The sequence below is a fragment of the Leptopilina boulardi genome, unplaced genomic scaffold (genome assembly GCF_019393585.1).
Source record: "Leptopilina boulardi isolate dan_hultmark-lab unplaced genomic scaffold, ZJU_Lbou_2.1 LbouV2_392, whole genome shotgun sequence".
In the NCBI taxonomy this organism is placed as follows: Eukaryota; Metazoa; Arthropoda; class Insecta; order Hymenoptera; family Figitidae; genus Leptopilina; species Leptopilina boulardi.
The window spans coordinates 2,697,262-2,711,997 of NW_026137965.1; the positions used below are offsets into that span (position 1 = coordinate 2,697,262).

Genomic DNA, 14,736 nt, shown 5'->3' on the forward strand with positions numbered 1-14,736 from the left:
AATTAAATGGGCTGAGACAAATATATGTTTATTTAACTCAAATATAATTTAGTTCAAATAAAACAAGTACCACATCAATTTTGTTTCAATTTATCAAAATTTTTTTGAATAAAATTTTTTTTTTTTATTTTTGATATGGAAAATCAGGTAGTTCGCATAGATGCGCTTCTTTAAGAAATTTATTTGTGCATGATCGGGCACAGGGAGAAAGTAAAGGTCATGGGTTTATTTTATGACCCTAACGACCCTGCTGGATGAATCTTGAGGTTCCTTGAGTCTTGTCTTATCCTTAGAAAGCATCTTATTTTATAATACAATGTATATTTCTTCAGCTTATGTTGTTACCAGTCATTAACTATCTCTTCTTTCATTCAAATTGGCCAAACTTTTTTTTTTTTTTTTTTTTTACATAAAACATGCTAAAATTTAGAATTCCTTTTTCTTTCAAATTCAAAACACTTTACATTTCAATGAGAACTTTCCACGATAAAAATTTTTACACAAATAATAATGATAAAAAAATAATTTTCTAAAATTAATATTTTCCATACTTCAATATTAAATTTATAAATATTTTTTTTCAATATTAAATTTATAAATATTTATAAAATTAATATTGAAAAAAAAAATTTTTAAATTTAATATTGAACACTGTTACGAATTTTGAAAAAAATAATTGCATTTACGAAACGAATCGCTAAACAATTTTGCGCAGTATTATATAAAGTCAATTTTTCCCAGCCAGGCTAATTAATTATAAACGCATATCATACAAAATGCGCAATTTAAGAAAATCTGTCATAATTGCCCGTTTATACTTCAGCGGAAGGATAATAATAATAATAAAAAAAAAATTGAGCTTATTAAATAGAATCGCGCAAATATCATTCAATCCGCGGATTATGAAGATTCTTAATAAGCATAATGATAAAAATCATGATAAAAAAAATAATAATTAATTCGTTCGCATCCTTGTAATTAATGATCCTATTGTAAAATCTAATTAAAAAATACCTTCTTTCTAGAAAAACATATTTTTATTCATATAAAAAAAAATATTCATTTCTCAATTCGTACAAAAAAATACCTTAATTCTAAAGTTCCGCTTACAATAGCAAAAAAAAAATTTAACATTATTTACAGACGAAAATGATAATTATTTAACAGTATTCAGGTATCATATACAATTCGATGTTATTTTCCTTGTATACGTTTTTTCATTATAACGATTTAAAGCTTCGTTTTTGTTCTCTGTTTATAAAATCATGAAATTATATATATATATTTCTCAGCATTAATCGTTTTTTTTCCTATTGTTCATCCCTTTACAATGGCAGAAATATAACAATTAAAAATAGAGGATCAATCAAACTCAATATTAATTAAATCCTCGACAATTGACAATTCAACAAATTTTCGTTCCCAAAAGAATTTTAACACAATTCTCCAGAAAACAATTTTCTTTTTTTAATGCCTATAAATAAAAATAAACAAAAATATTCTGAACATTTTCACAAAATAGAAATGAAATTCAGAATTTTTCATTCATTTTTATAACGAAATTTTTTTTTTTTTTTTTCATTTGCTTGATTGAAAAAAAAAAAATTTATTTATACTTGTATCCTTCATCCTCGTGATGAACTGGTGCTTGTACCCAAACCTTTTCCCAAACGGGTTTCCAAATTTTTTTCCACTCAGGCACTTGAACGTTTTTATGTACTGGAACCCATTTGCTCTTCCACTCGGTTTTCCAAACCTTTTTCTTTTGATTTTCCCATACTTGTTTTTTCTGTGGTACCCAAACTTGAACATCCTCCTCTTTCCAAATTAATTTCTTATCAGTGACCCAAGCTTGTTTCTTCTCAGTCTTCCAAATTTGCTTCCACTCTGGTTTCCATTCTAATTTTTTATCATTAACCCAAGCTTGTTTCTTTTCTGTTTTCCAAACTTTTTTCCAAACTGGCTTCCAAATGAGTTTCTTTTTCCAAAGATCATGACTCGTGTATTGCCAACCCTCATTGTCCTTGCCTACAATACGTTCGCCAGGAATTCCAATTTTAATCCACTCGGGTACCCAAATTTTCTTCCAATCCGGTACTTGTACTTCTTTCCAAATTGGCACTTGCACTTGTTTCCAAATTGGTTTCCAAATTTTTTTCCAAGCTGGAACCTGAACGTCCTTCCAAATGGGAACTTGAATTTCCTTCCAAACTGGTTTTTGTACTTTCTTCCATTGAGGAACTTGAATTTCTTTCCAAACAGAGACTTGCTCATTTTTCCAAACGGGAACTTCAATTTTTTGCCACTCCTGCTTCCAAGTGAGTTTTGATTCGGTTTTCCATATTTGCTTTAATTCTTGCTTCCATGTTAATTTTTTTTCCCATTTTCCTTGTGGCGCTGGTGGTCCATAAGTTGGAGCTGGTGGTCCATACGATGGTGCTGGTGGTCCATAATTTGGTGCTGGTGGACCATAATTTGGAGCTGGTGCACCATACGATGGTGCAGGAGCACCATAAGAAGATGATGGTGCAAAATTTGTTGACAAATCTGTACCATGACCACTGTCAAAGGAACCTCCAATTGAGCTATGATCACCGGCAAAAGATGATCCCAAATCACCACCACCCGATGGTCCCGATGGTGGTGCACCATAGGAATCACTTAGGCCAACGTCAGGTGTACCATAAGATGCTGCCGGTGGTCCATATTGTGACAATGGTGCTCTAAAAATAACAACAAAATTTTATTTATTATGCCAATTAATAATTAATAATCAAAATATATAATTTAACTAATAATTATTAAATATTTAATTATTTTATACAAATAAAAATTATTTAATACCAATAAATATTTATTTCGTAATAATCAAGTAACCGATTATATTTGGAAACAATTTTTTTTTCTGTACTCAAATAATTTCAAAAATAAATTCATAATTAATTATTTTGAAGGTATTTTCAAAAAAAAAAAAAAAAATTCAAATTTTTTCCACTATACAAATATTGACAGAAAAAATTCAAGAATTTTTTAAAAAAGTAATGTAATCTGCTAAAATATTTCTTAAAAATTACTAAAACATTTTTTCAAACTGCTAAAATATTTCTTCAAAATTACTAAAACATTTTTCCAATCTACAAAAATATTTCTTCAAAATTACTAAAACAATTTTACAATCTGCAAAAATATTTTTTCAAATTTCTAAAAAATTTCTTCATACTAAAAAATTTCTTTAAATTAAAAAAAAAATTCTTCAATTTACTTAAAAACGTTTCTTTAATTTAAAAATGGAATTTTTTAATTTAGCGAATTAAAATATTTCTTTGATATAAAGAACTATTCTTCAATCATAAAAAATTCTTTCTTCCTTTTTTTTAAATCAAAGAACACTCTTTACATTTATTATTATTATTATTTTTTTTTTTTTTTATTGATTCTTTTTAAATAATTCGTAGCGGTAAATTTTTGAGTTATTAGAGTTTAAAAAATATTTAATTATTTTATACAAATAAAAATTATTTAATACAAATAAATATTTATTTCATAATAATCAAGTAACCGATTATATTTGGAAACAATTTTTTTTCTGTTCTCAAATAATTTCAAAAATAAATTCATAATTAATTATTTTGAAGGTATTTTCAACAAAAAAAAAAAATTCAAATTTTTTCCACTATAAAAATATTGACAGAAAAAATTCAAGAATTTTTTAAAAAAGTAATGTAATCTGTTAAAATATTTCTTCAAAATTACTAAAACATTTTTCCAATCTACAATTTCTTCAAAAATTACTAAAATATTTCTTTAATCTGCTAAAATATTTCTTCAAAATTACTAAAACAATTTTATAATCTGCAAAAATATTTTTTTAAATTACTAAAAAATTTCTTCAATTTACTAAAAACGTTTCTTTAATTTAAAAATGGATTTTTTTAATTTAGCAAATTAAAATATTTTTCTGATATAAAGAACAATTCTTCCATCATAAAAAATTCTTTCTTCCTTTTTTTTAAAATCAAAGAACACATTTTTCATTTATTATTTTTTTAGTAGGAAGTAAAAAAAAATTTTTTTATTGATTCTTTTTAAATAATTCATAGCGGTAAATTTTTGAGTAATTGGAATTTAAAAAAAATTTAATTACTTTATACAAATAAAAATTATTTAATACAAATAAATATTTATTTTGTAATAATCAAGTAACCGATTATATTTGGAAACAATTTTTTTTCTGTACTAAAATAATTTCAAAAATAAATTCATAATTAATTATTTTGAAGGTATTTTCAAAAAATTCAAATTTTTTCCACTATATAAATATTGACAGAAAAAATTCAAGAATTTTTCAAAAAAAAATAATGTCCTCAAAAATATAATTGACTATTGATTAAAATATATTGACATTACAATAGTATAGAAAAATATGAACTTGAGAGAATTTTAAGCAATAAAAAAATAAGTGAAAGTGCTTCCCTTTAAAAGAGGAACTAAAAAAAATATAGTTAATAACTTTTTAATGGGTTATGATGAAATGTATTTTCTATATATATAAATTTAAGAGCAGGTGTTCTGCTCCATATTAAATTAATTTGAATTACTTTCACTACCGAAAATGTTTCGTTGATGCCCTCTAACCATACTTAAAAATTGAAAGTGATATATATTTTTTAAATATATTATTACACAATAATTATTTTCACAATAACTTTTCAAAAAAAGAACTTTCAAAAAAAAATTTCTATTTTTAATTATTATTTGATATTTATATTTGTTAGTAAAAAAAAAATTTTTTCACAAAAAGTATTGTAATTCACAAAAATTCCAAAATATATTTTATATTATAAAAAATTTCCATAAAAATAAAAATATAAAAATTTCCATAAACTTTGAAAAATTAGTCCTAAAACTTTCGCCGCGATTTTATATTTAAATTATTAAATTTTTTAGTATCTGAGTCCGTGATTTTAAATGTCAAATAAGGATTCTTAATATACGCAGAAGAGGTCCTTATTCTTCATTCCATCACTAAAGTCAAACAGCGTCTATAAACTTTAGAAATTCTTTTCTAAAATATTATTGCTATATGCAAATCTCACATAAAAAAAAATAAAATAATTATAAACATTTCTTGAAAGCACTTTCACCAATGTTCAATAATTCCATTAGATACTTATATATTGAATAAACGAAAAAGTGAAATTGCTAATCTTTATTTTTCGCTAATTCCAAATGAATTAATCACTTCTTTTTTTTTTAAATTTAAATTGAAAAAAAAAATTTTTTTGCTACGTCCAATTTACTTTTTTTTTGTTATTTTACCTTCAAAATTAATTAACTACCTAATTAATTTTAATTATTAATTAACATAATTAAAATAAATTTTAAAAAAAGTAATTAAATTTAAAAAAAAAACCTACTCTTTTTTTTCCCTTACTGGTTCTCCGTGAGTGGAGACGATCAGTAGGCACCCCAGTAATACCTGAAAATAAATAAATAGAGTCATTAATTTATTTGTCTTATAAATTGTCAATTCATTTATGTTAAACGTTTTCAATTTATATATTTTTTTTTTTTTTGCAAAAGGAAGTTACGGGATAATAATAGAAAAGAGAAATTTTTTTTTTTAAAAGCCTTGACGTGTCTTTTGCGATAACTAATAAGTCTTTAATTAGATCTTGTTATCATCTGACAGGTTTAAGCTTCTGCATCGTTGCTCAAAGAAGTTTCGATTTCAAAACAAGTTTTTTTTTTCTTTTTTATTCAATCGGTCTCTCTGTTCTATTATTCCACTAAATATATTGTACCTGAGATTACGTCAACGAATGTCAAAATTCATCAACTCTACCTACTTTCTTTCAAAAAAAAAAATTTTTTTTCTTCTTTTTTTATAATACAAAATGAAAACAAATTGTTTGGCTTATCAAAACAGAAAGTTGATTATTTATTTTATTAAAACAAGATTTCTTCAATCGGCTTAAATATTTTTTTTCAATTTAGTAAAATATTTCTTTAATCTGATAAAATATTTCTTCAATTTACTAAAACATTTTTTCAATCTTCCAAAATATTTCTTCAAAATTACTAAAACAATTTTACAATCTGCAAAAATATTTTTTCAAATTACTAAAAAATTTCTTCAAATTACAAAAAAAATTTCTTCAATTTACTAAAAACGTTTCTTTAATTTAAAAATGGAATTTTTTAATTTAGCGAATTAAAATATTTCTTTGATATAAAAGAACAATTCTTCAATCATAAAAAATTCTTTCTTCCGTTTTTTTTAAATCAAAGAACACTTTTTACATTTATTATTTTTTTAAAAAGTAAAAAAAAATTTTTTTATTGATTCTTTTTAAATAATTCATAACGGTAAATTTTTGAGTTATTGGAGTTTAAAAATATTTCTTTACTAAAAACATTTCTTTAATTTACAAGATCATTTTTTTTTTAATTTAACGAATATTTCTTTGATTTAAATAATAATTTTTCAATTATAAAAAATTATTTCTTCAATTTATTATTTTTTTTAAATAAAAGAATACTTTTTTCATTAATTTTTTTTTTAATGAAAAAAAAATAAATAAATAATAAACATAAATATTGATTCTTTTTATTCAAATAATTCATAGGTAAATTTTTGAATTATTGAAGTTTAAAAAAAAATTTTTTTTTAATTTAGTAAAATATTTCATTAATCTGATAAAATATTTCTTCAATTTACTAAAACATTTTTTCAATCTGCTAAAATATTTTTTCAAAATTACTAAAACATTTTTCCAATCTACAAAAAAATATTTTTCAAATTACTAAAAAATTTCTTCAAATTAAAAAAAAAATTTCTTCAATTTACTAAAAACGTTTCTTTAATTTAAAAATGGATTTTTTTAATTTAGCGAATTAAAATATTTCTTTGATTTAAATAATAATTTTTCAATTATAAAAAATTATTTCTTCAATTTATTATTTTTTTTAAATAAAAGAATACTTTTTTCATTAATTTTTTTTTAATGAAAAAATAATAAATAAATAAATAAATAATAAAAATAAATTGATTTTTTTTATTTAAATAATTCATAGGTAAATTTTTGAATTATTGAAGTTTAAAAATATTTTTTTACTAAAAACATTTCTTAAATCATATTTTTTTTAAATTTAACGAATATTTCTTTGATTTAGAGAACAATATGCTTTAATAATAAAAAATTATTTCTTCAATTTTCTTTTTAAATCAAAAAACAATTTTTTCATTTTTTTTCTTTTTTCGATAAAATATAAATTAAATAAATTTAATAAAAAGGAAAAAAAAGTTCTATTTATTTATTTGAAACATAATAATGGTTTTCTCATTAATTTTTTTTTATTTAAATAATTAACAGCGGTAAATTTTTCAGTTAATGGAATTTAAAAATATTTTAATCATTTTTTTTTCAATATCCACCGAAAATTTTTTTAGCTAAAAAAAATTAATCTTTATTTCTCGTTTTTATCTTTTTTTAAAAATTTTTTTCTCAATTTTTTTTTTTTTTTTGTTATTCGCGGAATTCCCATCAGGTAAATTTCTGACGGCATTTAAAAAATGAAAGTCGTGAGGAATGGAAAGATCCCTCCCGATGGTTATTTCTCAAAAATTAGGTCAGACCATGTGGTCATTCCCTGTTTTTTTCTTTTTGAAGAAGGACGCGAGGTGTTTTTTTTTTTTTTTTTTTTTATTCTCCAGGATGTAATATTATGAGCTTCAGTGAAAGTGCTGAGAACTCGCCGTTCAATCGACCACGCAATTATTACAGCTTACATTGTATTACCTTTATATTATTATTTCCGCACGATTCTTACGTCTATAATATCACGAGATTATTGTCATTTTCAGAGTTTTGCGCCCACCTTGTCGAAAAGTCGTTTAATAAAAAAAATTACATGGACCCCCAGCTGTGATGATTGAATAAAAAACGATTTTTTTTTGAGTTATTATTTAACGTATCGAAAATGATATGCGATATATTATTTTTTCAAAAAGAAATTTATTAATTCGAATCGCGTTTCATTGACTACAAAATATATTTATAAAATTCACGCCTCCATGACATTTGTATTACTGATTGTCACCGTGCAAATCATCGATCATGAATTACTATATATAAGCCATTTGTAAATATTTTTATTAAAAAAAAAAAAAAAAAAAAAAAAAATCGCGTTAGCAAAAAAAAAATATGGAGAAATTTCGAAAGTTTCTCTGTGGGGTATCATTTAAAAAATAAATCATCAGTTGTTAAAAAGAAATTTGATTGATTATATATAGTTGATATTTGTCGTGGATTTTATAAAATAAAGATCAATTTATGTCTATTATTACATTTATATGGTATAATTTTGCGATTTTTTTTATTTTCATTTCTTTTATCAATGTTTAACAGTTTTTTTTTCTTTTAATATTCTTCTTTTGTTTTCTGCTTTGTTTATTATTTATTTTTTAAATTATTTTTTTGTTTTTTATATTTAGTTTATTATTATTTTTAAAAAATTAATTTTGTTATTTATTTTTTATTTTTTTTTAAATTATTTTTTTGTTTTTTATATTTAGTTTATTATTATTTTTAAAAAATTTATTTTTTTTATTTATTTTTTATTTTTAATTTTTTTTTTGTATTTTTTGGTTTCTTATTTAGTTTATTATTAATTTGATAACTGTATTTTCATAGTTCAGCCTAATTATATTGAGAAATTAACATTTTTTACATCAACAGATTTTGAACCCGCCTTTGATCCCAAAAAAAAGCAACGAAAAAACAAGTAAAATTTTGTGCTAAATTTTTTGACATTACGAGAAGAATTATTGATATGACACACTTTAAGATATGCAGGATAATATTATAAATTTTCGTTGACTAGAATATTCAGCTGGTCATTATAGACGAAGGTAACTTCCTAAGTGTCTCAGATTTTACAAGCAAGATATAACTAAAAACTGAATTTTTTTAAAGCATATATTTTATGTTCTTAAAAATAAAAACTGCAAATTAAATTTTTATTTCTTTTAATTTTTGACAATTAAATTAATAATTAAAAAAATTAATTTTCATTAATTAATTTCAATTTTTTTTATTTGTAATTTTAATTATAATTTAATTTTTATAAATATAAAATTTTTATTTAAATTTAATGTCAATTTAATGGCAATTTTAATTAAGAATAATTTTATAGGATATAAAAATACAAATTAACAAACAATAGGAAAACTGTTTTTCGTGTAGTTTCAATAATAAAAAAAAAAAAAAGTAACAACACTATCAGTGTAACGAAGCGAAACGTTACTTTTTTTTCATAAAATCATTTTGCTCATCTCTGGAACTAATGTACGTTCTTATAAAAATCACTGAAGAATAAAAATTCCTTTTACGTTTTGCAAATTGGTCGTAAGAAAGGAAAACATGCAAATATATATATATCAGAAGCCATTAAATAGCATATTAGGGAAAAAATTTTCCAAGTGCTCCATATATAAATAAAAAATAAATAAATTTAATCTCGTAAAAATAAAATATTCCCCCAAAGAATCAAATTATTTATGACTTGTTTTTTTGCATTATTATTAACAATAAATATAAAATTTCAATGCTCAAAAAATGATTATATATGTTTAAAAAAATAATTATATGCATATTAAAATTAGTTGAAAATTATAATTTCTATTTTTGCATTTTTTTTTCCTGATGCATGAGAAATAAAAAGTGACTTCAATAAAAATTTACTTTACCCACAGGAAGCGTGGAAAAAAAAAATTTCTTCTTCCATCTAATGTAATTAATCATTGTCAAACATTGAGTTTAATTGCCAGGACTAAAAATGCTTGGAAAAACAATTTGTCTAATTTCACTGCAATTATCAGACAAGAAATATAATAATTATTAAATGAAAATTTTTATGAAATATTGACTTTAAAATCTAATTAATTTTGCAAAAAACTAAATTTAAATATGATAATTATTTTTTATTTTATTATTATTTTTTTTTTGTTGAAAATTGTAAAATAATATTTATATATTTATAATAATATTTAAATATATTTATTAATTAATATAAATATTTTTTTAAAAAGCAATTAAAAAAAAAATTATCAACAAAAAATTGTAAAAATACTTCTCATGTAAATAAGTTGTTAATAAATTAAAATTTAATGAATGAATATTATCGGAGCACGTGAAAAATGATTATGTAAAATATATTGTATTCATTTTTTTTTTTTTAATATGATTTGAAGTAAGTAGAGTGGGTAATTGGCTGTATTTAAAATTATGATTATATACTGATTATATAAAACTGAATTTTCAATTAAAAAACTATTTCATTAATTGCAATGCGTAAAAATTATTCTTAGTGTAAATTTTTTAACTTTAAAGAAAACTTGGTCAAATATGTTAGAGCTTCAATGGTAACAAGAAAATAGATATATATAACTGTTTCTGTAACCGGTATATCGACGCCTCCCGTTGATAAGATGCCCGTTCATTTGTCAGAATAATAAAATGCCAACTCGAGCTCAGTTCAATATGAAGCTAGTTCAATTGTCAAAATAATAAAAGGCTATCTCAGTTTCAGAATAATATAATCCTATCTCGCATTAAATTCGAATTCAAGTTTTCGTAAATTAAAAAAAAAGTTTAAGTCGATCAGAATATTAATTCATACTTTTTAATGATTAATTAGTGATTAATAATTATTAATAAAATAAGAAATAGAATAAAAAACAAATAATAAAATAAATGAAAATAAAAAATATTATTAAAAAAGAAAAAAATTAATTTAGCCTTGAATTATTTATTACTAATATTATTTTTTTTATTATAATTTTTTTATTAATTTTTTTATTTTGTTAATCATTAATTAATCATTACAAACTATTAAATAATATTCCGATCGAGTTAAAAATATTCAAGTTTTCGTAAAATAAAAAATTTTTAACTCGATCGGAATATTATTTAATAGTTTGTAATGATTAATTAATGATTAACAAAATAAAAAAATTAATAAAAAAATTATAATAAAAAAAATAATATTAGTAATAAATAATTCAAGGCTAAATTAATTTTTTTCTTTTTTAATAATATTTTTTATTTTCATTTATTTTATTATTTGTTTTTTATTCTATTTCTTATTTTATTAATAATTATTAATCACTAATTAATCATTAAAAAGTATGAATTAATATTCTGATCGACTTAAACTTTTTTTTTTAATTTACGAAAACTTGAATTCGAATTTAATGCGAGATAGGATTATATTATTCTGAAACTGAGATAGCCTTTTATTATTTTGACAATTGAACTAGCTTCATATTGAACTGACCTCGAGTTGGCATTTTATTATTCTGACAAATGAACGGGCATCTTATCAACGGGAGGCGTCGATATACATATATGTATAACGAAGTTGATTCATTGACGCGTGTACCATGAGATCGATATTTTCTCAATTATTACAAAATTAATTATTATACATTTCCAAGTTAAATAGAATTTAATTAAAATCATAATTTTTTATTTGTTCAAATTTTATTTAATTTTTTTTAATTTTATTTAATTTTTATTATTTATTTATTATTTAATATTTATTTATTTCTTTATTATAATATTTTATTTAACATAGGTATATTGATAATTTATTAAAATAATTATTTATATAATTAATTATTCACTTAATTAATTAATGAGTTAACATTAAATTTAAAAATTATATGAATATTTTATCTGTTTATGCAAAAAAAAATATATAAAAATTTATTTTAATAAAAAAAATTTGCACTACTCCCAAAAAAAAATAAATTGTTTAAATATACCTAATTTGAAGAAATTGTTTATTTAAATCAAAGAAATAATAATATCACATTAAATCCACTCAGAAATAAAAAATTGTTTTAAGTAAAGAAAATCAAATTTTTTTGACTGAATCAAATCTTTTAGAACCGGTTCTTTTTTCAGAAAAAAAATTTCTTTATTTTATAGAGGACAATTTAGAAAATTGATATTTTTTTTCATTCAGAAATCTTAAAATTGAAGAAAAAAAATGTTTTTAAATTGAATAAATTTTTGATTTCTCGTCTTATTTACTGAGGAAATTGAAAAAAAATATTTTCTATCCACAATAATCTTTTCGAGAATTAAAGAAAAAAAAATGCTGTTTTAATAAAATATAAAAAAAAATTCTTTACTTTTAACAACAATTAATTATTAATTAACTGATAATTATTTATTTTTAACAATTAGTTTTTAGTAATTAATTGCTAATAATTAGTTTTACATAATTAATAACTTAGTTTTTAATAATTAATTACTAATAAATCAGTTACTAATAATTAATTACTAATAATTATTTTTTAATCATTAATTACTACACTGAAAAAAATTTATTTGATTCAAAAAATCGATTACATGTCTATTATCAAATAGACATTTACTTGAACCAAATAATTTTTATTTGAATTAAATAAATCGTATTTGATCCAATAATTTTTCTATTTGAAACAAATACCATTTAATTGACTCGATTAATAATTTATTATTTGGTTCCAATAAATATTTATTTGATAATATTCAAGTAATTGATTATTTAAATGAAATAAATTTTTTTCTCAGTGTAATAAACAGTTACTAATAATTAATTAATAATAATCACTTACTAATAATTAGTTATTAATAATTAGTTACTAAATAATTAGATAGTAACTTTTTATTAAAAATTAGTTATTAATAATTAGTTACTAAATACTTAGATAGTAACTTTTTATTAAAAATTAGTTATTAATAATTAGTTACTACTAATTAGTTACTAATAAATAAAAAATAATTAGTATAAATAACTAATAATCAGTTACTAATAATTAGTCAATAATAAAAAATTATTATTTCAAATAACTAATTATTTTTTATAAATAATTAACAATCAATAATTCATTTTAAAAAAAAATTTGAACAGAAATTTTTCAGTGTCAAAAAACTTCTTTTCTGAACATTTAATAAATGAAAATCCTGAAGATCTTCCAATATAAATCTTCACTGATTTTTCGCACACTTTTTTTTTTGTCTCATAAAAAGACAAACACTGATCACTTTTTTTTTTTTAAATAAATCACCACACAATAAACAAAATAAATTTTTGTTTATCGAAAAAATACACAAATATCAAAAAAAATTATTTTCACTAACCAGGGTAAACCGCATCTTCATTCCAAAAAAATAACGGCAACCACTTTGCCACGGATTTATAAAAAAAAAAAACGAAAATTTTTTTTTTTTTTTATTGTCACCGATCGTCACACTTCTCTGATGAATTCTCTGATGATAGTCGATGCTTTTATATGTGGCAGAAGTGCGTAAACCCACCGCCTAGACCCAGGACGCCCTGGGCATTAGAGACATGATGATCGAGGTGGGGCTCTCTCACCTCCTCGACCCACGTTTATGTGTCTGCTTCTGGTACATGATGGGGGTCGGGGCAGTACCATTGGGATTCCTCAAGTTTCAGGTGAGATTACATTCAAAGTGGGGGGGCCCCAAATGGGTCTTTCTTTTCTTTCTTTCTTTCTTTCTTGTTACCGCGCAAAAGGAGGAGGAAATTTAATTTTTTTTTTTTTTTTTTTTTATATAGGAACATGTTCATCGGTCACCCGAAGACCTAGACCATTGAGACCGCACGGTTCAACTTCTCTTGCGCAATATTCTTACCAGACAGTGAACAAGACGTGAGAGTGTGCACGCGTAATCAAACGACGCCATCGATTATTATATTTCGAGTGAATTCATTTTTTTTGCACGCATTTTTTAACCCCCCCTCCCCATATTTTTTTAGGGGAAAAATGTCAAAAAATAAATTAATAAATAAATAATTTAATTAATTATTTATTAATTTTATAAAATAGGTAATTAACAAATAATTTTAAAAATTCATTAACTAATTATTTTATAAAAATAATAACCAAATAAATTTATAAATAAATTAATAGATAATTTGATAAATTAATTAATTAATAATTTTTTAATTAATTTTAATAATAAATTAATATTAATTAATTATTTAGGTATATTATATAATAATTATTAATTAATAAATAATTTGATAAACTATTATTTATTAATAAATAATTTGATAAATTATTTTATTAGCAATTAATTAATTTGCTATTAGTATTTTCAAATTATTATCAAAGATCGTTTTAATCGATACAATCTATTTAAATAATAATAATAAAATAATTTTTTAAATTAATCAATTGATATTTTGATAAATAATTTTAATAATAAATATTATTAGCAAATAATTAATTTGCAAATTGGTATTTTTTAATTATTATTAAAGATCGTTTTAATTGATACAAGAATTTAAATAATAATGACAGGAATTAAATAATTTTATAAATTAATAAATAATTCTATAAATTAATAAATATAATATAAAATAATTAACAAATAATTTTATAAATAAATTAATAAAAAATTTAATAAATAAAATTATCAATAAATTATTGTCAATTTATAAATAATTTTATAAATTAATTAACAAATAATTATGATAAATTAATGAATACACTCAGAGAAATAGTATATTTGTCTCAGAGCCTACTAACTCATTTATTTGTTGCAAATATATTTTATTTCATTGGAATAAAAAATTTATTTAAACTAATGAAAAATTTACTTATGCCAAATAAAATTTGTATTTACACCAAATAAATATATTAGTAGGCTC

General features: G+C 21.0%; 1 protein-coding gene across 1 annotated transcript; it reads right to left on the reverse strand.

The window, feature by feature from the left end:
• Nucleotides 1–1,015: 1,015 nt before the first annotated feature.
• Nucleotides 1,016–13,432, reverse strand: LOC127288704 (uncharacterized). The gene is made up of 3 exons (XM_051316321.1): nucleotides 13,197–13,432; nucleotides 5,418–5,479; nucleotides 1,016–2,723 (listed from the first exon to the last, which is right to left on the reverse strand). Exons 1-3 carry the CDS (start codon nucleotides 13,215–13,217, stop codon nucleotides 1,607–1,609), a joined length of 1,200 nt encoding a protein of 399 aa, XP_051172278.1. The 5' UTR covers nucleotides 13,218–13,432; the 3' UTR covers nucleotides 1,016–1,606.
• Between the last annotated feature and the right edge of the window lie 1,304 nt (nucleotides 13,433–14,736).